Raw genomic sequence first — 26,692 nt, 5'->3', positions numbered from 1 at the left:
GCGAAATTCAATAGTGAGAAAATGTGGTGATTCCTACACAATACTGAGCATTACTCGTGTAAACGAATTGAATCCTTCGCCCTGCAGGATCAATAGACAGCGGTGCTGCACTGTGCTCATCCTCTGCAAAGAAAGATGCAACATGAATGCCAATGTCAGATCTGCCAGAGCTGAGGTGCGGTGTTAGAAGCTGGTACAGATGACACCAAAATCACGTCCAGATGCAAAGGTTTGATGAGCATGGCATTCAAAAGCTCAGAGTAGTAAAAGCGTCAGGCCCACAGGTGGTGATGCCTTTTTTTTTTTTTTTTCTTACCACCATGTTTTTACAATTCATTCGGGTCCACTCACCGTTACTGCGGAGTGTCTGACTGCGTTGCACGCTGTCTGCCGTATCTCCGCCGCAGTCCCCGGTTTCAGTAGGTTTTTGGTGAATCTCCGGGTGGATTCGGCTGCCATCTCCTCATCTGAGCGGTCCCCCAGTACAATTCAGCCTGCTTGTTGTTTCTGCTGCAGCCTGGCCCCCCTCGCTCCTAACATGAGCCGACCGAGCTGTGTTTACACACGCACACAAGCTTCAGACACACGGTCAGTCCACACACACGCAGCGCACAGAGTAGAGAAGATGCCTGAGTGCTGTCAAACTGGACTGATTCAAAAAAAATAACACTTCCGGTCATGAATTTCAAAATAAAAAAAAGTGGCTTTGGTAATGCTGAGCGAGATTAATGGTTGACTGAGTGGTGCATTTATTTTGAAATTCAAAACCATCAATTAATGTGTTTTCACTGTAACTTCACATGTGAAAATAAACATTTCCACAGTACAGTAAGTGAATTGTAATTTCCATAAAGCTGCAATACTATGCACATGTATTTATAAATAAAAAAACATAATTTAATAAAAGCCAAACCCATTTCATCTGCAAAATATGGATCCTGCTGTTTATGTTTGCACCAGCCAGCATACACCAAAGCAAATTCCTTGTATGTGCAAACGTACAAACTTCATTCTGATTCTACATGTATTTATTTAAAACAATCCTCAAAACACAATTAGATAAAAGCCAACCACATTTAATCTGCAGATTATGGATTCATTTATCATTCAACAGTAAACCAGCAGTTTAAATGGCTAAAGTAGATTTTACCAGGGTATTTGAACCATACTGTATACATCATGCATCTCAAGGGGACCTCTGAAATGTCAAATAGTTATCAGCAGTCCAGTCACGACCAAGGAAGGATGGAGCAGCATTTACAGTAGGTTAAAAGATGTGGGAAACACACAGGCCAACAGCGACACTTGGTGTTAGGAAAAGGTTTAGATATTTTGAAATAGATAGTATCATCTCATTGATAGTGGTTGGGTTGTTCTTTCACTGAGAGCAATTAAGGATTCCTAATTGAATGACACTCATGGAAACTTGTTTTAAACAGTTTATATATAAAGGATTCAATACACAAACACACACCCAATGTCTCAGCCAGACAGGTTTCATTTGAACTGTAGTACACTGCTTCCCTCTTGTGTACATTAACAGTACTTATTTGTTGGAATTTTGACATTAACTGCGAAAAAGTATAGGAAAGTGACTATGAGCAACAACATGTATTATTGAAAGGTTAAGCTACCCAGCAGTATATGATAATACTAAAGGTTTAAAACTAAAAAAGTCCCCACCTTTACCAGAACATTAAAGTGATACACGAGTTTCACTAATATAAATCAGAAATATAATTCTAAAATGCTTCACTGTTTCACTGTGATGGATAAAGGTACAACTTTTAGCTAACCTGGTACATTTCTTCCTCGTCTTCAGTAATTTTCGCAAATGTTGAAACAGCGCCCCCTCGGATGGAAAGACTGCCCTTGGTCTACCCGTGTGGTCAAAGATGATATTGCAGTATAACCATCGTCTCCAAGTCAGTTGAATTTTTCAAGTGTTTGTCAATCACATGCGGTCCCTTTCGTGAATGTACAGTTTTAAATTGAACTGTGAAGCAGAGCCAGCCATACTCAGACCTCACAACATAAAAAATATTGACAATGTAAAGCTAATATAAGTTAATCAAGAGTTAGCTAGCTAAAGTTGGTTTCACAGTTTTGATAATAATAATTATCAGCTAACGTGATTATGGAAGCTAGTCCGTTCGTTTGCTAGTAGCGATAAAAAATACTTTTAGCAAAGTATCACTTCGAGAAGTGCAGGTAGTAGAAATATAACATGGATACAACTTTACTTCACCCCGATGAAAAGAAAGCAAGTTAGAAGGGTCTTCAGTGACAAAAGGTGAGTCTGATATCCCAGCTGACTGTTTCTTTTGTCGCTGGTTTAATGTGTACTTGGCTGTCTGTGTTTTAAAACTCTTTGCTGTGTGCTTGTTTACTTTATGTGGTTTCCTGAAAACATTTCACCCTCAGCTGGTTGGTTACGCAGTCATCTGTTGACTGTGTGATTTGTTATGAGTCTGGTCTGCTCGTCGCTTGTGAAAAGTTGTAATTCTCGTTTTGTCTTTTTTTAAATTTTATTTTTTAACTGTGCTCACAGATTAAGAAATGGAAGGCTGCTTTTGAATGTCAGTAGCCTATAGCATACAACTGAGTCATGATTGGGATCCATGCAAGTTAGTTGTACTTGTGTCAGAGTAGTTATGTTGTCGTATGTTTTTATGTACTGATTATACTTAACAAATGTATGTAGGTCGTGTATATGACACGTGCAATATTCCCTTTTAAATGTGATTTTCTTTATGCTGCAGTTCACTAATCGCATGTTGTCATGTTATGCTGTTGAGCAGATACTCGTGTTGTATTTGAAGGCCCGTCACTCAGTTACAAAACTGCAGTCTAAAAAAAAACCTTGATGATTTAGTGAGGTGTTGAGTCAACTTAATGGCAATTTTGAACCCTGCAGAGTGTGGTGCCGTGGTTGATGTCATATTATAATAAGAGGGGTCTTCAACTTTATTGCCCACCCTATTCATATCAGAAAGGATAGACTAAATAATACTTCTTAATATGTTACAGCACCACACACTTTAGCCTTTAGAATGACTATTAAGTTAATCAACACCTCTGTAAAACGTTTAAAAACAACTGAACATCATAACCTTCATAAAGGTAGGGTTTGGCCTACTGCAGGACAGTTTAAAGATAGGTGCAATTAATAAAGTTGTTGTACCAGCTTTGTCCTCTGGGTGGCAGTAACACATCAGGCGTGGCCTTAGCTGAGCCTGTGCATCCGCGCAGAACAAACCAAAGGTTAACCATGCATTATAAAATGTGATGTTCAACATGGGGAAAAAAACCAACTATTAAATCTTTTACTGAGTTCACAGCAAAGGCTTTGGGAACATACACATTTATCTTGTCATGTGAAGCCATCTGGAATAGATGAAAATATATTCTGAATCCATATGAGTAAAATACATCCACACACACTCAATGGACACTTAAGTTAGATTTTCCACTTCTGTAATCTACGTTTATTATGTGTTGTTCAGTTGATAAAGTGTTTTTTTAGACGGGGTTGCATTGTAGCTGAGTTCAACATGGCTTGATCAAAAGTGCGAGACACCTCAGCTCCAGAAACTAGACATTCACTTACTTCCATTAATTACTATTTCATTCTGGTTTTGTACTCATTTTCATTATTTGGTGTTTTTCTTCAACATTTAGTTTGAATGCGGTCTTTTACTATCATCCAGATATCTGAAAAATGACCAAAAGACATAACTTGTAATCATTGACCAAGCTCAAGGGAAGATTTCTTACCCTGTGCTGTAAAATCTTTGTCACCTATGACATCTATTTATTTATTAACACCGTAGATAAACAAATATACACTGAATGATAATCATTCCACTTCTATGATTAAAAGAGGCTTAATATGCCTTCAGGGAACTACAGAGATGTCTTACATGGTATTTCTGTTTTAGCCAGCTTGCTAATCACTGATTTATCTAGTGGTTCTTTTCAAATGTAAGATGCGTGAGGCTTCGTTGTGAGGATACGTCTGAAGTGTTGTGTATCGTTACTGGGGCTAAGCTTGCTTTTCATGAAGCTCCAATGACAGGCTGGCTGTCCTCTTTTTCTGTTTCCAGACTGTTTAATGCAGAATTGAGTTTCGGCCTAGATATGATGGACAGAGCATGCCTGTTAATCAATAAATGCATGTGATTATTGTTTCCCGGAGTTACACATGATGAGTGATTTGCACGTTAAACTTGCCAAATATTGCTGCTCTGCGGGCAAATCAGTCCTCCCTACTAGTGTGTGCACCTTGTAATAAAGTGTCCGCAGGGTGTAGAAACACTATTTGGACACATGACTAAATCTTGTGCGGTCTGACACACATCTCGTCTCACCTCGTGCTGCAGACAGAGACATCCATATGGGGAGGGTAGATTTATAAGAGGGGATGGAGGCAAAAAAGCAGAAATGAAGAAGACAAGTAAAGTAGTCATGAAATAAGTGCTGGTCTACTCATAAATGATAAATTAATCCCATAATGGGTCAGCCAGACAGTTATGAGTGCACTGCGAGTTCTACCCCAATCCCAGTCTTGTATGGCTGACAGTGAAGGTTAACTGAGAGGTGAAAGTGAAATGCAGGATATGGAAAAGAGAAAATAGAGCAGCCAAGACAGAAAAAAAGGGGGGGAAGAGGGTTGGTGAAATGCTGATCTCTTCTAGTAGAGGTTGGACATAGTGCAGCTTTAGGCAGCCTATTTTTCTTGTCAAGTCCTCAGATTCAATAACAAGATAGCACTCTCCGGTGTCCACAGGTTCTGCAGTTCAACACTATCTTGAGGAGAGAGGATAGAAAAAAGACCATTTGAAGCCTTTCGGGAGAGAGCAGTAGAATCACATTTCTGCAGGCCAGGCTTCGCCCCAGTGTCTAATTCTAATTTCCTCTTTCACTAGCTTACACTAAAGGCGTGTGTGTCCATCTGAAATAGTGTCCATCAATGCAAAGAGAAGAATGGTGTGTGTAGGTCCTATGCTGCTGAGTGTGTGAGAAATCTTTGGAGATATGTGGATACGATGTGTAGGAGAGTAAGTGAGCGCACTTGTGAGATTGAGAGTGTATGGGAAATGAGAGGTTTTGCCAGTAGACGACAAGCTGATGGTGGATATACAACCACAGAGAGAGACTTAGATGGAGGGAGAAGTGCAATGATAATACAAATGTAGGTAAAAAGGGAGGAAAATGGAACATTTGCAAATAACATATGGATAATTGAGGTTTCTGAACATATGGGCCTTCAAATGTGGAGGAAGTGAATGTCAAGGGAAAATCCACTGTGGAGCTCTAAGTGGAGTTTTTTGTTCTTTGCACATCAGGAAGTTAAGTCAATACATGTGAAAGTGAGCAACCCCTTTCCAAAGGCTGAACAGAAATAGAAAAAAGCTCTAGTGTGATGCGTTCAAGAGACATAGCCTGGAACTGATTTACAAGAAAGTTTTTGTTTTGTTTTCAATCCCAAAAAAATGTTCTTGCTTGCTCTTGCATAGTTCCTTTATTTGACAAGTCATTCACTTTAGAATTACATTTACCTTCAACCCTGATACTTTACAGCAGCTCGAGCATTTGGGTTTTTATCCTAGAGACAACTGTATCCCTTGAGGTTTGAAAGAGTCTGATTCATGTACACAAACTAAAGTAAATATCGGTAGTACTGTTGAGATGAATCATGAAGTCGTTTTATTAGCACATAGTAATACATGTACAGTACATAATTCCTTCCGAACTTGACTTGTTTCATTATTTATAAAGGCTAATAGAAGATACTGAGTGTAAACACAACACACACACCATTTTTCTTATTAATATTTGAAATACATAAATAGCACTGAGTTTTAGAAACAAAATGCCCTCACTGAATGCCAGGTCGGAAATACTCACTCTTTTAGTCATTTATTTGATAGGTCACTGATTGAATTCATAATTTTCTCCAATTTCAAAGTAAAACATTTAAAGAAAAAATTCCGTTTTAGTCAACGCACCAAAACTCATCATTACAATTTTGCTAGAGCCAAAGGTATTGTCATCAACTTGCCTTTTTTTTTCAACAACCAAAAGTCCTAAACCACTTACTATCACACAAAACTAGAAGCAAATCCTCATGTTTGAGAGGCTTGATTGTGAAAGTGTTTTGCATTTTTGCTTTAAAAAATACCTTTGGCCCCGGCCGTTGCGCAACTGGCTGGGGCACCTGCACCGTACGCCGGCGACCTGGGTTCGATTCCCGACCCGTGGTCCTTTCCGGATCCCCCCCCGACTCTCTCTCCCACTTTCCTGTCACTCTCCACTGTCCTATCCGATTAAAGGCAAAAAGCCTCCAAAAAATATCTAAAAAAAAATAAAAATACCTTGACTTGAAAACCTTCACCTCTGCTTTAATGATTTAAGATCATAGTTAAACAATGTTCCTGCTTACTGTAGATGTGTTGCTTTTTATCAGCTCGCTGTGCTCACCTCCATATCTGCCACAGGGAGATACTTTCGCCTGCTCTCATCCTCCTCGCATTTTTTTCTAGTTTTATCTTTTTGTTTCTTCTTTCTCTGTTTACACACTGGAGTTTTACAAAGTCAACCAGACATATTAAGTGTCACTCTTGAGTCCAATACTCGATGGCATGCCCTCCTCTACTTATTTTCCGCTCTTACTTTCTAGACTTTGTTTTTGTTCTTTAATAAATGAATGGTGTTCATCCTCTCTTATCCCTTCTCTCATTCTCTTACTGTGTGTGTGTGTGTGTGTGTGTGTGTGTGTGTGTGTGTGTGTGTGTGTGTGTGTGTGTGTGTGTGTGTGTGTGTGTGTGTGTGTGTGTGTGTGTGTGTGTGTGTGTGTGTGTGTGTGTGTGTGTGTGTGTCTGTGTGTCGTGCGTGGTGCGTGCGTGTGTGTGTGTGTGTGCAAACAAGATGTGTGTATGTGTGTTAGAGAAGAGTGTCTGGTGCCTGGGGTGAAATCAGGCAGATAAAAGGCAGTGATGAGGTCTGGATCGTCAGCATCCTGACAGCTGTAGATTAAATTAAAGAACTTCTGACAAATCAAACAGATTTCTCTCTCTCCTCCTCTCTCTCTTTCTCTCTCTGACTCTCTCCCTCTTCACCCCTAGAGCCCTCATCAGGCAAGCTGGTTGTGGAACTTGAAACAAAATGGATTTCATCTTTAAGGGCTTGGGCAGGCTTTGAAACGGTACCAGCTGCCGGGCCTGCTTGTCTCTCTTTCTTTCTCTTTTGGACTCGCTGGCGTGCCTTTTTATTTCTCAATACTTCAACAAACTTGAGCCATATTGTGACAGATAAAGGTATAACATCAGCACTTCAAACCCTGACAGTAATTGAGAGATGAAACAGACACATTTTCCAGGTTCTGAGAGGCCCACTCCGAATGGCACATCAATCGCTCCCACTCGGGATTCCAGGGAATGGCAGAGAGCGTCTATCTGCTCCCACTGGAACTAAATGCCGCCGTAATAAGGTGTTAGTACTTTCTAATGTGGTTTATTGGCAGTTAAACCCACTCTGATATGAAAAAATATGAGTCAAATAGGCCCACTGCTGATCCCGATGAAGCACACGCATATACACACACAGACACGCTCAAAAAGTAGCATGAAAATGTGTCTGTCATTGAAATGTTGCTCCCTAATGTGTGGCCCTCATGTGACTGCCAGTTTAACATTACACAGGTTTATAATGGAAGCTTAATTCAGACACATGCTGCCCCACAAAGGGAGTGACTGACATCTGTGTCAAACATTTTTTATTTAAATACTGCCTGAGTGCCATGTTAGCAGTCTTGTATCCAAGCTTTTATCTTTGCATTTAATCACTGTTCCGTATGTTCATGGCCTATCAGTTAGGAGAATGTATATATTGATTGAATGGATCGGTTGCTTTACGACTAACTTTATTATTTAAACATGTGGATCAATATATCTTAAATCATGTTGATTTTCAAGTCTGAATTTCTCTTTGGTGCTTTTTCAATAATACAGAGGTACAAATAAGAGAAAAAGGACTAACATTGGTCTCAAAGGACAGCAACTAATGATTGTATTTAATATTAATCAGTTTGCTGATTATGTTCTGGATCATAAGTCATCCTCATATTTTTTGTTGAATTTGTTTCCTTTACATATATGACAAATAAATGAATCCCCACAATTCAAAGAAGCTGTGGCATTTTGCTTGGAAATAATTGTAGTGATTGTTGATGAATATCTCAATGATTGTTGATCAATGCTCTGTCGATTGAGTAATGGATAAATTGTTCAATAATAACGGAACACATAGACCTAATTTGCTAGGAAATCATAGCTTAAAATGACACACACACACACACACACACACACACACACACACACACACACACACACACACACACACACACACACACACACACACACACACACACACACACACACACACACACACACACAGATGTTTGTCCTTCTAAAAAGATACTTTGTACAACATTCATTGTTTTCTTCTCCTTTTTCTCTCTCACGTCTTCAGACAGGCAGCTTATAAAAATACACCCCAAAAGTGTTGCACACAAAAAATAAGATCAACCACAAAAAATCTTTCAGTCACTAGAGAGCAGTGTTGGGCAGCGATGAGGGGAGATATGCCCATCGTGTGAGGAAAGAGAGGGGAAGATAGGGTATGTGGACTCAAAGCTGCAGCAGCTGGCCAAACAGACTGAGCAGGGGTTCAGGCAGGATCTGTATGTGTGTGTATGTTCGTGCAAGTGTGTGTATGTGTGTGTCAGAGAGAGAGAGAGAGAGAGCGAGAGAGTGGCGCTGACTGCTGAAGAGAGGCCTGCTTCTTGCCCGGTCTCCTCGGCCCTGCTGCTCAAACCAACAGAATTAATAGGCTGGTTTGCCAAGAAAAACACTCTAATCAGTGGGTTTCCTCTCATTAAAAGTTAATTAGTTTGACATGAGTTTCCTGCAGAAGAAAGTATTGGCCACTTAGAACTCATTAGAGCTAAAGGAAAACATCACACCGAGGAAAGCTGGAGGAGAGGAGAGAAAGAAGGAATGGGGCACACACACACAACCACACACACACACACACACACCCACACACACACACACCCACCCACATACTCTGTATGATACTGTCCACACTGAAACTTCACACTAGCTGGCATATCGTGAAAATGTTGGTGACATATGTAAACATGCATGCCGGCACGCATATGCGTAAAGACACACTTAAGCAGTTATGTGCACATAGATATACAATACAGTAACATCATAACATTGGAGATTGTATGATTCCCCCCCCCCCAGACCCCCCCCACCTGAAACCAAATGGATTCTTGGAGTTAAATGCTGTAGTCGCTGGTGATTAGATAATAGGTAATTCATTTTGGAAATAGTTTTTTAACATTCACAAGTAGTGCACTGAAATATTGAAGCAGTGGTTCATGATTAGTATGAAATTAAAACTATTGAATTGATATTAGTGGTATATATTTTGATTGTTTTATTGTATTTTTATTCCAAACCAGATGTTGAAAACACCTGATAATGGTGATAGATCCGGTGGCATCATCACTATTATGAATTTATGACTTTCTTATTCTCATACTTCGAGTCTAATGACCTCTGGAGGTCCTTGTAAGTTGCAGTCAGCTGTTGTAGCTTTGTGATTGCAGAAATGACTTTCTGAGTAAAATATCTTTTTAAATTGCACTCAACTTGGCAAAACTTACAGAAAAGCTACAATTTTCAGGTAGGTTAATAAAACAGCAACAAACAAAGAAATTCAATACTGCTGTTCAAATGTATTATTTTAAAATCTGTTGAGATTTGACGTTCTGGTTTATGATTTTTATTTATTATGAACCTTTTACAAATGTAAAGTCTTTGCCTAATCTTTTTTCGACTCCCATTATTTAGATGCAGGACTTCTCATGTTAGTGTGCCCAAAGATTATGATGGAAAGTCCCCATCCTTAAAATATAAAAACAGAAACTACATGTTTTCTATGATGTAAAGCTGTATTAGATATAAAAAATATAACATTTAAATATGTTCATAGCATGTAAATTAGGCAACATGTCACTTTAAAAACATGGGTAGTGAAAGGATTAGAGAGCATTTGTGGTAAGCCAAGAGGCAACTACCTGAATTAAATTGACTAAATAATTTGAAAGAGCTTTCTAAACCTGATTGTAATGTAATTACTTTGCCTGATACTATATCTGTTCTAAACTGTAACTCTAAAGCAGGTGTGTGTATAGCTTTCAGCACACAAATCAATATTTCATTCAACACATTTGCTAAAGGAAATTACAGGGCTCATATTGAAAACAAAGAGGACAGGAGACGTAACAGACCTGAGAGAGGGTAGAGAAAGGAAAGAAAAGGTGTTAGGCATTTAATCGTAACAGACGTGATTTACTAAACAAACTAAATCTACCATTTTAGTCAGGGAATTATTATCAGGCGGATCTCAGTCTTTGCCAACCCACTGTTGAATAGCAACATACACACACACACACACACACACACACACACACACACACACACACACACACACACACACACACACACACACACACACACACACACACACACACACACACACACACACACACTTCCTCCTTTGCTCCATCTCTCCAGTCTCATTGATCTGTCCAGTCTGCTCAGACTTCCTCTTCTTAATGAATCATGAAGTTTGACTTTTACTCCTTAATAAGCAGTGTTTTGCAGAGAGCGGGTGGAAATCGCAGAGTTTGTTTTCCTTTAATTAGGCAGGCAGGTTCCCTGGGCGAGGGGCTGAGCGAGTTAGAAGGGCCTGGGCCCGTGGAGCAGCATCAGACGAGAAAATGCTGAGAGGCAGACCGCGCTGCCAGGTGGCCGTAAGACGAATGGGCGCGGGCACAGACTGAGACGGGCAGGAAACATAGAGGCACGGTGCTGCGAACTGAAGAACAATGATAGGAAATGTCCTGGAAGAAAACACACCAGCCAGTGGTGAAAGACGCATGGAAAGAAGGAGGGAAAGAAAGATGAGGAGTGTATAAAGGAAAGAAACGCTGGACAAAGAATAAAGCAAGGTGTTTGCGAGGACAACTAGTTACTTTCAGATTAAAGGGCTGCTAAGCTTTAAAAACTTAAACCTTGCCTTAAATCAATGTATTTATTTTGCACAGCACATTTGGAAAAGATCTGCATGATGTTAGAATGAGTACTGAATCCTTAGCTTTCTTAGTCATTTAATTACCTACATTTATCTGTAATCAATTCAAAGTATCCTACGAGCATCTTTATCACTTTAACTGCATGTCTGTGTGTGTGTGTGTGTGTGTGGGTGCGTGTGTGTACGTACACCGTGGAGCTGTGGGATCACAGGTATTACATTCCCATCAGAGCGAACCTTTGTAGAGTCAATATCAGAGGCTTCACCTCAGAGACTGACCTTTCCAGCCTGTCCCCTCACTAAAAGACCCTCCACCACACTATGACACACACAGCCCTGCGCCCCCACAATCAATCTTCCCCCGGTCAGTATGACAGCAAAGCACAAAGCCAATCACATCAACACGGCAGGGACGCCGCACTCACCCTCTGACGAAATGTCACTAGAGAGGCCGTGTCAGGAGACCTCGGACCTGTTAAGCGTCTGAGTGAATGTGTGTGTGTGTGTGTGTGTGTGTGTGTGTGTGTGTGTGTGTGTGTGTGTGTGTGTGTGTGTGTGTGAGAAAGACATGAAGGACATTGTTGTTGCAGATGAATAGAGTACATGGATTGTGTGTCACGTGTAGTTGCAGAAGTTGAAGTTCTGTGAGTGACTCTTTCACTTAATTAGCAACAGACGACGGACTGACCTAATTACCAGCTGGTATTTCAGCAACTTTTGTATTAAGATGCAACGAAGTTGAGCTTTGTCTATTCAGATCACTCTGGAGGCGAAGAAGATGGCATCACTTCAATGTCAGGGCAGCAGTTGATAGCTTGGTAAAAAGACAGTGAACTAACAGTCACGTAACACAATAAAGCTAAAGTATTCTCTCATTAATTCATCAGGAAATCAATTTACATCCCGCAGACTCAGGTCTTACCCTGAATGATTATGTTCCACATGCACTAATTAAACACAATTTTATCCCAGTATATTACAAAAATGACTCTGGCCAATCAAATGCACGGTGGAGCCTGGCCAATGCTGTGTACTGTATACTATCACCTTACCCTGGTTACATTGTTTTTCCGTGTGAAGTGGGATGCCAAGATGAGGCTTCAGAGCCCATCTGAGTCTCACGTCCTACAGACAGCCGTCTGCGTTCTCCTGCCAAGCTCACCTGGACTGCTTCACCTGTGCTGGTGACCCAGTGGTGCAGTGCAGCTCTGTATGTGAAGAGCTGTTGCATGAATCAAAGAAAAGTGGTGTGTAACACTGGTGTGTAAGAAAAGGGTTAGCAAGGTGCAGGACATACACTCACAGAATGAGAGAGGAGCTACGGTGCCAAATGACTTTTCTTTGGCGAGCATAGTGTGCAATACTGACCCAATTTCTTGTAGTGACTTATAGTATAATCATCAACACAAAGTACTGCCACATATCAAATTAAGTCTCTGTTGGTAGTACATGGACAGATGTAATGTCGTTATCATTTTCGTGGACCATTCTTGACCTTTTCAAAATAGTAACATGTGTTGTGTATTTTCTGCCAGTTCAAATATTTGTATCTTTCTTGAAAAGATAAATAGCGTTTAACTATTAACATATTGAGTCAAGCAAACTCAATTTCATTAGTCTAGTCAAAAAAATCCTCAAAGGGTGACATAATATCTACAACAAAGGGCACCCCTTATCATAAGACCCTCAAATCAGATAAGGACACACTTCATAAAGACCACTTAAGAGCAAGAGGATGAATAATAAATAAAAAGCAGACAGAAGAACTCTGAGGACCTAAACCCCAAAGCCTTCTTAGATAAACACTTTCAAATTACTTAATTACTACTTAAAAAAAATAGTGAACATAGGCTCAATTTGTTTGACTTTGTGCTTAGATAATAAATCTAAAGGCATTGTTGAATTCTCCTGATAATGGTTACATGATAAAAGCATAAATTACTATTTTAATGACATTTTTGTGGTTATGATCAATGTGCCATGGGGCTTTTTCATATAGGCAATTGGCTCACCATAGTAGTACAAGCACAGGTGTTACTAATAACACTAACGATGGCTCTGCTGTGTCCAGGTATCCCAATAAGCTACCAAGACCCAATAACACTGGAGCAGCTTGATGGAATTCAGCCTGCATTCATTTTATTATTTGCAACTGTGCTTTTCCTACTCCCCTCACAAGGTCATATTAGGGAAACTATAATATTTAGTATTTTTTATTTGTTAAATGCAATTGTTGGCTTTGTTTAAAAAGTGCACTTAAAGTATCTTTTGCATGTTTGTTATATTACTAAATCAGAACCCTCTAACACTGTAACAATACTTTTCCCAAAGTCCCTATTGTTTCAATACACTATATTCGGAATGAATAGTATAGTAATATCGTTTAACATATATAGAACGTTTTAAAACTGTAGTGTTTGCCATCCCTAACGAATAATGGAATCACAGTGATTTTATATATAACGTATAATGTGTAGTGTGAAAGCTATTGTCAAAGTAATCTGTATAAAGAGAGCTGCAAACACAATTGTTTTGGTTGGGAATAGCTCTGAGGACTATGGATCAATTCTGGCTGGCAGCACCTACATCTCAGACATCACAAACATTTGCATTGTTTGATTGTGGATAAATCCAAGTTTAGACATAAGAGTATTAGCCCTGAGGTTCGCACTGTGCTTTGTGTTTTTTAAATATATATTTATTTGTTTAGGGCAAAGTGGGGTTATATTTAGAGAGATTGATATTCTCTATTTACAGAATGAATTATATTAACCAAACAAGAGGTCACCGGCGCTGGCTAGCATGTTGGGGCTAAGGGAGTGTCTGGAGTTGAACAATATCAGCGTAACCTCTGCTTTAACCCCACATATGAGCACTATTGATTCATTCACTTTGAAGAGGTCCTTGAAATTGTTTCGATGAGGAACTATTGTGGCAGTCTATTGGGGCATCCAAGGCACCAGTCCAAATGAGAATGTCTCCAAGCTGGAGACAGATAGACAGACAAAACCACAAAGGCTGTGAAGAAAGACAGACAGACACAGACAAAAAAAGAAAAATGTAAAAAGGGAGTAAAAGAGCTAAAAAAAAATAAAAAAAGAACTCCTTGTTTCAGAAACAATGACTTTCCTGCCGATAGAAAGCGATGCCTGAGCTGTTGCAATATCCATGTCTCTGACAGAACTCAGGGCGTATCAGGCTTATTGCATTACCTGGAAAAAAAGGGAAAGGGTAGAAATAATCAAAAATGCATCAGAAATAATGCACTTTTCAGACTCTATCCATCATTGTTTCGGCACCCTCGATCCTTTACGAGAAGTGAGTGAGCGGAGGGAGGGGGGCGAGGCGCTTGCTCCCGCTCCCACAGCCAAAGAGGAGGATGGGTAATTAAATTGTGTGTCGCTCTCTAAGAACTAAAATGAATGAAATAGATGAATGCTATTGCATTATGCCACAATCGTGACCTGCAGAAAACTAATGGCAGAATAATAGTTTTAGGTACTGGCTCTATTCCTCTGATGCAGACAGCCACTTGAGTGAATATGCAACTGTACTCGCAGTCAAGTTGTTTGTCCTCCCCCTTGATGTAATTGTCTGTCTGTGTGTCTGTCTGTCTGCAGTCTGCGGGGCTGTTAGTCTGTATATGTACTTTTCTCACAGCCCCATGCATCCTTCCACCCACTTTTCTCTCCCGAGCTGTCACGTTCACATCAACCTATTTGCCAGGCTAACATGGAGTCCAAAGTGGATGAACTGATGTAGTTTTTTGTTTCTGAAGCCAAACCAGCGGTCTTTTTCACTATTCAACATGCCTCCCAGAGACGTGGGCATTGCTTTGTAGTTTGTTGACTGTAAAGAGCTTGGAAAATTGTCCTGAAATCCTGAGCAAAAAGGAGTGTAAATAAAAGATCAAACCAGGCCTGTGAGCAGAACCAGCAGCCTGGTACTCAGTGCAATAACTCACCACGCGTCACCACGTATTAGCTTGACGCTTTCAGCCGGGGTGTAGAGAGGTAGCCAGGAGCTTTTTCCCGCCGCTCTGTAGTACTATACAATCACCTGAGGAGATACAGCTTATTCTGCTGTAAAGAAATGCACCTTATTAAAGCTTTGAAGTTTTATAAGTTGCTCATCGTGTCTGCACATTTTAGTTTGAAGCACGAATGGAGAGAAGTCTTAAAATACATTTTTAAGCCGCAAAATATATATATTGTCAATGTAAGGTGTTACTATCTGGAAGTGTTGCAGCATGTTCTTCACTCCTAGTGATCCATGATTTGTTTAAATTGCAAATAGGGAGGTAAACGGACAAAACATGTGTGATACTTTCCACAACATAACATTGTTGTCCTCATGTGGCGCCTGGCCAGAAGATGGCAGCACCCAGCTACGCTTTGGCCTCCTCTGAACTCTATTGTGTCCACCGGTCTGTTCTCGGATGTGCTGTGTCCAATGATGGATAGAGATGTTTGCCGGCTGCGCTCGCTGCAGAGTGTAGGTCACTGGGCTGATTGGGGGCCTGGTCTTCACCGCTGTCTCTACATTTAAACATGCTGAACCAGTTAACCGCAGCGTTCTTGGAGCGGCCCACGAATCAACAGTTGATCAACAGAATCACTCGTGACACATCCTGGCAGTGAATACTAAACATAACTTAACGAATAGATGTCTGGGGAAATGAATAAGAAGATGCCAGCCGTCTTGGAATACACAAGTAGACAAATATACACAAACCCTTTAAATGACTGCTCAAACTTCGCAATAGCCTTGAAGTAAAAGTTGTTGTCCTATTGTTAGATATAGACAGCCGAGGTTTATTTCTGTTTGTATATGCTGGAGGGGGTTGTAGCTCTACTCCTTTTGGCCCTGTTATTTGATTTCCTCTTTTACAAAGGCCACAGTCAGAGCTCATGTCAAAAGAATGCATGCAATAACAAAACAAGCTTGACTGATAAATACCCTCTTTTCAGAGTGTGTGTGTGTGTGTGTGTGTGTGTGTGTGTGTGTGTGTGTGTGTGTGTGTGTGTGTGTGTGTGTGTGTGTGTGTGTGTGTGTGTGTGTGTGTGTGTGTGTGTTGTGTGTATCTTCAGGGCTGCGCTGTTAGTGATCTTCCTAGAGTGCGTCTGACAGAAACTGTCTTACAAACAAAAAACAAAGCAGCATGAGACTCTTCCAACCCTCTAATGATGTTTAATGATACCTAACAATAATGGAACACACACACACACACACACACACACACACACACACACACACACACACACACACACACACACACACACACACATTGACATACCTCGCACCCTTCAAACCCCTCCAGGAGTAGCAGCACCTTGCAGACTGTGGAATTACAGACAGGCGATAATCAGGTCAGCCCGCAGGTCCTCGGGGATTTGAGGTGTTCATAAACATTCCTGCTGCTCTTTTGTGTTACTTCCTGCGGTAAAACAGCAAGGCGCTCCAGTCGAGCCGACACAGGCTAGCTAGTGCGCTGGCTCGCCCCTGGGTGCACCATCCCCGTCTCTATGTGGAGGTAGACACACACACACACCTTCTCTGGGATATTAAAACACGCTCAGGCTTCATGTAGACATATCATCAGAATATTAACCACCTCATTAGCATAAAAACCCTCCTAGTCATCTACATCTGATTTGACATTTGGCATTTAAATCAGTACCTCGACTTAAAATAATATCTAACAGCATTATACATTTCTTCTAAAGACTGAGCATGTGTGTGTGTGTGTGTGTGTGTGTGTGGATACTCTAAGCCAACTACCTCCTCCTCCATGTATGAACCTTCTACAAACAAAGACCAAAAGAAGACAAAGGCGTGGGTTCAGTGCATGCCTGTTTTGTTTTTTTTTCAAGGATGTCAGCCTCTGCTTTTCAAAGATTTGACTCTTGCTCTGCAGTCAAACAAAACCTTTTGGTAAATTGATTAGGCTCTCCGAACTTTTCAGGTTTTTGATGCAACTCAATGGGAAAAGTTCAATATTCCAGTTGCTCGCGCTGAAAAGTTCACAAACATGTGTTTTTGTCTCCTTTTTTCTCCCGTCAGTGACCCGGGGCCTTCTGTTGGAGCAGGTGCAGAGGGGGCCGTTAACTTTTCCTACTGGGGTCTGTTACTGATGAGGAAAAAAGGAGACGCTTTTCAGGAAAGGCTTGTGTGACAGCTCCAGTTATTTGGTTTATCTAGGCTGAATTTCACTTTTTAAAACTTGTTGCAGTAGTAAGTGTAGCAGCATTTCGTTTCAACTTCTATTTTTGCTTGAGGAACGTGTTAATATGGAGATGGAGAGAGAGGAGTAAGACATTCAACAAAGGTCCCAAGCCTAGAATCCAACTCGGGATATTGCTGTTATATGGCAGAAAAGAAACCTGCAAGGTAAAATAATCAAAGTGAGAGTTTTTGTTAAGTTTCCTCAGCCCTCTGCAGCCCATTTAATTCCTCCTGTTGTTTCTCCATATTTAGCTTTACCAACTGTAATTTTACCATCCTTGAGACGTGCTTATATCCATGGTATGTTAGTATCTCGAGAAATTCTTGACAACAATCTGTACTGGGGTGGAAAGGTTTAAAACTTAGAAAAAAATAGCAAGTGAGCTTGATTTTTGGTTGAGAACATTTAAAGGCAGAAATGCGTGAGGCATTCTGATCTTTTGAGGGTGTTTCAGTTGGGAATTTGATACTTCTGTCTGTTTTTGATGGTTTTTTCTCTGCATGACTGTTTATTAATGTTTCAGCATGATATAGCAGCTTTCTGTAATCAAACTCATCAATGTGAGGGAAAACCACAGAATGGCAAAGAAATACAAAGCACAGTGGTAGATTAGGGTGGATTCTTCCTTTAACACTATGGTAACCTATATTCCACTTCACTGTAACTTCCTCATTCTTCCTGTCTTTTGTCCAACCTGTTTGCCTCCGTTCTGTGTACTGGTTGACCTGTCCTTCCTCACAACAGGCCAACTCAGATCCAAATATTGTCCAGACCTTGAGAGCGGCACGGCTCTTGGTCTCAGCTCTCCTCAGTGTCAACATGTCTCCAGTAGAGATATGTAAACAGCGCAGCCACAGCATAGGGCCCAATGTCAGAGCCTGATTACCCCCAAACAGCCCCCAATCAAATGGAAATATGAAATAAATCACAAGTGACTCGCTCTGCTTCGAGGGTTGGCAGGGTTTTGCTGTTGTGGCGGATTCTGAGGGTCAGGTTTAACGCATCAAAACAAATAAGTCAGACCCGCTTTGTTTGTTGTGTGCACACAACATATTTTCTCTTTTGCTTTCATAATGGTGATGTGCCGGGGCTGAATGATGAAGAGTACTCAGTTACTTTACTTATATAGCAGTAATCATACTCATGTCATTTAAGTGTTTTCCAAGTTGTATTTGTCAAGCATTATTATCACCAAACTTTAGAAAAAAAGTAACAAATTGTGCAAAATGGCCCCTGTTAGTATTATTTCATTTAATCAGGGTTTTATCTCAAAAATATAGTATCAGGGCAATACTGTGGTGCTGATCTTGTACATAAGATATTTAAATTCTCGCGGGAACATGACACCCGTACTGTATACAAGATGGCACCGTTGACGTTAACAACAATGCAACGTCGGAGCTCCGTAAAAACAAAGCTGTCTCTGCCGTCGGTCAATCTATTTGACACGATTTTCATATTTTAGGTGTAATTATCCAATTTTTGAGGAACAGAAATATTGTTTTTCTGGCATCACTTAAAAATGTTACGGGGAGAATCAGCATTTCTCTATGATGACGCACGCCCGAAAGTAAGAGGGTTCAGCACTCCTGTTACCTGGTTTAGACAAAAACCTGTACATCTTATATTCTTAAATATATTTGAAACTCTTGGATTACTAAAGTGAAACAGCAGTTTAATGCTGTAGCTGTCTGTATTTATAAAGTGAATATGCTTCTGAAATAAGGCGCAGAATTCAAATATTCATGTGAAGTACTACCTAAGAATTGTAGTCATTTTTCTTATTGGAGAAAAAGTTATTTTCCATCGTTGAGAAAAGGAAATTAAAAACCAGAAAGAATGAAATACTGAGAATGAACAGGGAAAGAAAAGGAAGGAAGAAAGTATGTGTGAAAGTATAAAACAATGGGCCAAATTAGTAGGATTATGGCCTAAATCTGATACAGCCTACTGTCTGTGCGGCAGTGGTTGTGGTGTTAACACGGTGCTGTAAGTGTGATAGCCCTGTAATAGCATGTCATTAAAGTGTTATGGTTACACAGCTCACTGGAACAGAACAGTGGAAGTACAACCTTGAACAAGGCAAGGCTCTTCATGCTCCAGCCCAGCTACAATCTATAGTGTGTGTGTGTGTGTGTGTGTGTGTGTGTGTGTGTGTGTGTGTGTGTGTGTGTGTGTGTGTGTGTGTGTGTGTGTGTGTGTGTGTGTGTGTGTGTGTGTGTGTGTGTGTGTGTGTGTGTGTGTGTGTGTGTGTGTGTGTGTGTGTGTGTGTGTGTGTGTGTGTGTGTGTGTTGGGGGGGGGGGGGCTCATCAGAGCGCTCACTCTGATTTGTGTATTCATCATTACAGTTCAAATAAGCACCGAATCCTTGTGGCACTTTTCAAGTATTTGATCAAAATCCAATGTATCTTAAGTTAAGCAGAGCTACGGCCTGCTACCCAAAGAAAATACACTGACACACCGGGTTTCAGGTTCAAGTTTTTGCACAGAAGTTAAAGCACGAGGGAGAGGCTGAGAGCAAGGGGAATTTCTGATTTGCCTGTGCACTGTGGTTCATTTTCCTGCTGGAGCTGAATGTTTACTGTCATGACTCAAACGGCTTTTATTATTTTACCTCAAATGACCACTGAAAACATGAAGACGTGCACAAATTGTTGACTAAACACAGTATGTATAACAAAAGTCTAGCATCCTGATTTGAAGAGTGTTTATAGAGCATGACCTTGCAGGCCTCGTTCTCATCTCTGTCCAAATGTGGTTACTCCTCTCTTCCTCTGTGCCAGCATCTGTCTCTCTCTGACTATTTCTCCCCTCGCCACAGCTGGGTTACAAACCCTTAAAAAAAACATCTAAATTAAAAATCTCTGTCCTGACCAATGTTATTACAATCTTTAACATGCCAGTAAACATTGATGAAGGCGAGCAGTAATGTGACCTGCATGTGGATTTATGAGGCTCTGTGAAGGCCAGCGAGCCGCTGGGTGGGTCGGTGATGGTGCCGGGAGACTGGGCTGTTGTCAGCCTCAACACTGGCCCTCTGATCTCTCTCTCTTTCTCTCCCTCTCTCTCCTCTGCTAACAAGCCCTTTCATTTGCTTTTTGGAAAATCTGTTCTTCATAATATCACACACACAGAGCTGGAGTGGGAAAGTGGGAAGAAGCCAAGGAGAGGCAGAGGGAGTAAAATTTTAGGAAATTTTCCAGACAAAAAGACTTGATTTTTACCATATTTCCATTCCATGTGGACATGGCTGCTTTCCAATGATGAGCACTGGCTTTGTGTGTTGGTCAAAGATATAATTGAAGGTTCATTCTCTGGCTGTTGATGGAGCGTTGCTAAACTGTACAGGCAAAGATGGGATTAGACATACAGAAGCTGCAGGGTATGGATGGCGTTTTGAGCTGAAACCGCAAAGTAGGCATGACTGTAACATCATGTTCTTAAATAAAAACTCAACAGGATCATGGCATGATCTGCCTAAACTGAAAATACCACCCATAATCATTTACAGTACTGTGGTATTATGTAAAGGCTTGTTGTAAAATGTACCATAGGGAATTGGTTGGAACCAATGCTGTTTTCGCCGCTAGTTGTGCAACACATTGTAATTGCAACAAGTCCCTATACTTAAATGAGCCAAGTTAATTTGTCCTTTCAGATTGATGATTGTAAAAAAGTGTTTCATCTGTCTAATCTGGGGTTACGCTTTGCTTGGGTTGAGGCAACTCAAACTATTTGGGGGACGATTGTGGTCATGGTTAAAAGAAACCAAGCCGTACAGATGGGAGACAGGATGCCTCTGATGTCAATGTCACATGCATTATTGATCCTACTAGCACAATAAATACTTCCTTGCTTCTCAGAGTTAACTGCACAACCAAAGTCGTTTGTAAAAAGAATATAATCAGGTTGTTTTAATGCAGATTACATTTTTAGGGCTCTTGTTGGCAGTAAAACACTGAAAATCAAGATATGGATTGTGGCAAACGTGTCAGAAAAAAACATTCATTTCTTTCGTTAGCATTTATTTGGAGACCTGTGTATGCACCTGACAAAAATAGGTCCCATCTCTGTTGGGTTTTACCAACCAATTCTGCTATTTTGCTCCCAAACGCTACATTACGTTGACCAGCTAGCTGCTTTCTCCATCTATCTGCTGTTTGATGGGCAGATGGCATACAGCAGGTTGACTTTTTACCAAAAAAATCTGCCTATAGCTGCTAAAAATAACTAGAGCTCAAAGAGTAGTTCACAATATTAAAGTTGTGCGCAATAAAACCGAAACCATGAGCCGAAAGATGCTGAAACGGGGGGAGCCTCAGAGTCAGGTCATACTTTTCTGTTAGTTTTTACAAGCAGCACTGCTAACATTACACATAATGATTTGATTCATTGTTAATATAACATTGATAAGTGCACCTCTGAACATTTGTTAAACAACCTGGGCCGGTGAACTGCATGTCTGCTTGGCTTGTTTAGTACAGGAGAAAAAAAAAACTCACAAAGAGAGTATATCCGCTGAAAGAAGAAGGCCGGATTAACGATGAGATGAATGACAAGCTCCTTGATGGCAGGAGGCAGCAGAAAGTCAGTATAGAGACCAGCATTCAGCTTGACCCTCACGGATCTCTGCTGTCTATAGCACTCTGAGCCAAAGAAAGCTGATTCACTTTCAAAAAACACATCACTTGTCAAAAGGAGCTGTCAGACACTAAGGTAGGAAGGCACTTCAATTAGAAGATACAAAAGTAAGCCCCTTATCCTGGATGTGACGGTTCTGTTGATCTGGCATTTTCCTCCAAAAAGAGAACAAAGAGCAGAGAGCCTAAAAGAGTTATTTTTTTTTTTAAGAGGAAGAGGAAAGAGAGACCAGAAGAAGGGAGCAGGAATCTAAGGAAATGGGTTAAAGGAGCGTACTGGATTTATTATTTATTTTCCTTTATGCTTGAACGTGGGATTTAAACTCAAAACCCACAGCCTGTAGTCTACAAACCATTACAGAGGCACTTACTGCCCTCCAATTTTCAAAGTCAACAATACCATTTTGGATTGATTTCTGACAATGTAGGCAGCCATTTGTTTGACTTCATGCCAGTGGTGGTCGATATATCAATTTTCAAAGACGTAAAATAGGTCATTCATCACGGTGAATTTACGTGAAGCTGGCATTCTAAAATGATGTCATCATCACATGGTATTGCATGTGATTTTCAAGATCCGGTAGGTTCTGAAAGGTCTAACCTGTGCTTTAACATTCATGTTGGGAAATGGATAATGTTAAGATGGTTGGTTCTTAAGATAAAATGATTTAAAAAAAGGATCAAATCTGAGCTGCTGGACAGACACTGCTTTTTTACTTTTATTTTTACTTTTGTATTTTTTTTATTCGCCTGTTCAACTCTTCCTCACATGTCTCCTCCTCTTCTCTCCCTTGCCTTGGTTTCCTCTCCTCTCCTCTATATCAGTGTTGAGAGCACAACAGTGGAATTTGTTTTGCTGCCTCTCATCAGATTAGTGTTGATTTTTCTGCCGCCATGCCGCAGTTCAGCAGAGTGGATGAACTTCTTTAACTGTTTATCAGAGGCGCATTTACACTGCAGCGCTCAGCGGCCCGCGCTTTGTTACCTGCCATTTACTATGAAATAAAAATCAATGGATGCTGAAATGTGATTTTATGGCCCGCCGTTATTGAGACCAATGATGATTTCCTGCTTAACAGGATATGGAATGTCAGTCCCACTGGTGCGCTGTTTCAACTGCGGAAAGCCGTCTTATAAAGAGCTGGTAGTAACAATAGTTTTAGAATTTGTTGGGACAACTCTGCTTGACATTTGTAAATCTTTCAATAGTGCAAAAGTTTTTTGGGTCTCATGGTGGTTGCCTGGATCGAAAGTCAGCATGTCAGAGTTCGATATCAAATTATAGTATCTGTTGTTTGAATCCCACATCCTGTGGTGGCCGTGCTACACTCATAACTCCCCTCACACTCTGTCATTTAACAAACTACAAGGGATTCTGGGCTGCCCACAATAAAAACAGTAGTTAACTTGAAGCCTCTCTACTCGAGAGGAGTTGTGCTCCAGACAATGATGACACAGTGTCCTGTCAGAGCAGTAATGACTGAGATTTACACTCTATTATTAGAGCTGGGCCCCTTTGAGCTGCCCTCGGAGACCCCTTCCCCTCTCATCCACATCCAGCAAGAGGCAGAGCACAGATCACAGCTAATGCACTGTATCACCGATAGCATGCTGATAAGCGGTAAAATTACAGTGCGTGTGCGCCACTGTGTCTATGTGTCTTCATCCCTCCTCAACTTGTAAGAAGCACAAATTAAACTGCCAGATTACAAGATGTAATTCTGTTATACTGCCCCTCATAACAAATTTATGGTGTGTGCAGAAAAAGCAGCAGACAAGGTGACCCTGTCTGCATGTTTACCCCTGTAAACGGCTGTTAAATCCTCACAATAATCTCTTGGGAGAATAGTAACCGAACAAGAGTGCGAAAAACAGAAGTGAGTAACAGGGTTTAGTCAGCACAATGCATGTTCCAGCATTGTAATTCTACTTATCATTACTCATCTGCACTCTGTGGAAAAAGATAAGGTCAAGGGCTTTAGACCTGTGCTAAATATGTTTTTTCTCTTTAAATATAAATGTATTCTTTCTTTTTTTCTGCATATTTCAGTTCGGACTGCTGTTGTCTTTAGCATCAGGAGCATAGGGTTGTGAGGTTGAACGACTTTTGATCTCTTCATGCCTTCTCAATTTGCATTAATTATTTCTGGTTTCATTTTAATTCAGTCTTTTTGTGATGGCAGAATCTCTTTTCCATTCGAGCAAGTTCAGTTCAGATGTTTAACATTACCCAGACCCTCACTAATAAAATTACATCTACCTCTCTAAACACGATGGAGATATCCTCACCAGGTGTTTGTTGAACTTTTCTGGAGCCTCTGTTCTCCCGTTTTTAGTAAGATAAAAACAACTCACCTCACACACACACAAGTATACACACTGAGCAGGTGAATGTCCCATCTGTTGTGCATGAATGTGTGTGTCTTCACACTTGTGCACATTCACACTCCCTCAAAGAGTTGAAAGCTCTGGGGATAGCGGCTGCTGCCAAAGGTGGAGCAAAGGAGAGGCTGCGGGACTGGCAAAGAAGGAGGGCAGGATGAGAGGGAAAGGGTCCACTATCTCAGCAGGCGGTTCAGAGCTGCCTGGCAATGTCACCATGTCATCGCCATGGGAACACAGAGCCTGCAGACTCTTTTGGACTAATAGGCAGTTGTCCAGGCAATGATAAGATAAATGCTGCGTTTGATGGAAACATAGAGCGATGGGCCTGATAGGGACCAAGAAGCCCAAACAATCAGCAGAGAGCTGCTGAGAGGGGAGAGCTAGAGGGGTGGGGCGGGGGATGCAAGGCAGGAGGTAGAGAGTGAGGGATTCAGAGGGGGAGAAAGGGTGAGAGGAGAAAACAGAGGATGGACTCCCTCAGGACAGGCAACGTCAAACCTCTTTCCCCCCTTCTGCCTCTGCCAGGGTCTCTCTTTGTCTGCTGGGCTTGTTGGCTTTTTTCTCTTGATTCCTGCCTCGGTCCCCCTCCTGCTATGTGACCTGCACACCAACACTCAACTGTAGAAACAATCTAAACCTGCTGCTATGTGTGTGTTATGTTCATAGGCACACACACATACACATACGTGTAGAGGGGAGGGGGGGTATGTGCTTATCTAATGTTGAGGATTGAATTCAGTTAGCCCCAGTGGGATTGGGTTAGGAGATGTCAGAAAGATAGATGGGCATCATGCTACTGCACCCCTGGCCCCCCTAAACCCCTCAAATTGTTTTGCATGTGTGTGTTTACCATACACGTGTGTGCTCACATCCGCCTTCATATGAATCCAAAGCAATGTATGGGTTAAATGGGTTTAAATGCTGCAAAAGAAAAGAAATAGTTAATATCATATTAAAAAGCCTAAGTGTAATATGACCATCATTGTTTGCGTATAGAATGAGCACATCATATTAAATTGCATTATTTGGAGCATGAATTATACAAATTCTATATAATGTAGCATTTGTACTTGTAATATACCAAAGATGATGACGTTTCCTCCAAAGCGGGCCTGGACTCTGTTAGCTGTAGAGCACTTATCTGATATCTGTCCTGGAGAAGGATCTGTCCGTTTGCTCCAAAAAACTCTAAAGGGAAAGTTGTGAAAACTGTAAGTAATGAAGAAACTTGACCCCACAGCCGTTTTCTGTGTGTCTTGGTGTAAATGTGTGTGTTCGTACTGTGAGTGTCAACACAGTACCTTCAGCCTGTGGCCTCCGTCAGTGTTGTGGTCGTGTATTGATCTGCCGGCTGCTACGACAGTCTTTCTGCTCTTTCTCAGTTTTCTTTCCCCTTCTGTGTCATATGCTTGATTACACACAAACGCTTACACAGACACACACAGACACACAGACACACACACACAGACACACACACACACACACACACACACACACACACACACACACACACACACACACACACACACACACACACACACACACACACACACATACATACACACCAGTCATCTGATCCTGATCAAACATGTCATTTAACTCTGAATAAGATCACAATCCAAGTTTAAAGGCTTTGGATCCTATAAAAGCTTTACAATGCAGGCATACAAAGAGTGTTTCTTCTCTCTGTCTTTGTCGCACAAATGTATACACACAAAACCAAATAGACACGCACTACCTATATGGGTGTGTATGGCCCGTGTGATCTTTTCTCCAGAGAGTCTGATAGAGTCTGATGCCCTGCAGTAATGGCTAGCCATACCTGGCCATAGCTGCCTGCTCATGGCCTCAGGCTACTGCTTAGCAATTCCACTCTGAATACAATGGGCTGCAGGCACACACACACACACACACACACACACACACACACACACACACACACACACACACACACACACACACACACACACACACACACACACACACACACACACACACACACACACACACACACACACACACACACACACACACACACATATACATCCATCAGACCTCTTTCAAAGCTGCTGACCAGTAATGAATTTCCAGACCTTGGAAAGCTCCTTCTGATACACTTCAAACAAGTACTAACAAAAAAAGACAGACTACTCCTTCATGTTGCTTTACCTCCACCTTCTACGTCTCTTGCCTCCTGAAACCCGGACAAAGGGCATTTATGGATCAAGACCACCTAAACTTGCAGTTTGTGCCTTAATGTGCCATTCA

General features: G+C 41.1%; 1 protein-coding gene and 1 long non-coding RNA gene across 2 annotated transcripts in view; one reads left to right on the top strand and one right to left on the bottom strand.

Moving 5' to 3' along the window:
• The window catches only part of dock10 (dedicator of cytokinesis 10), a 58,758-nt gene extending 58,142 nt beyond the window's left edge, over window positions 1-616 (bottom strand). The window contains exon 1 of the mRNA XM_063906697.1: window positions 352-616. Within this exon, the coding sequence (XP_063762767.1) occupies window positions 352-459 (108 nt within the window). The 5' untranslated portion in view covers window positions 460-616. The remainder of the gene's footprint in view (window positions 1-351) is intronic.
• Window positions 617-1,957: 1,341 nt separating this feature from the next.
• The window catches only part of LOC134880708 (uncharacterized), a 53,496-nt gene continuing 28,761 nt past the window's right edge, over window positions 1,958-26,692 (top strand). Inside the window, exon 1 of the long non-coding RNA XR_010167959.1 lies at window positions 1,958-2,293. This is a non-coding gene — a long non-coding RNA (uncharacterized LOC134880708). The remainder of the gene's footprint in view (window positions 2,294-26,692) is intronic.

The sequence above is a fragment of the Eleginops maclovinus genome, chromosome 18, assembly GCF_036324505.1.
Source record: "Eleginops maclovinus isolate JMC-PN-2008 ecotype Puerto Natales chromosome 18, JC_Emac_rtc_rv5, whole genome shotgun sequence".
NCBI lineage: Eukaryota > Metazoa > Chordata > Actinopteri > Perciformes > Eleginopidae > Eleginops > Eleginops maclovinus.
This window is presented reverse-complemented; position numbering and strand designations above follow the sequence as displayed.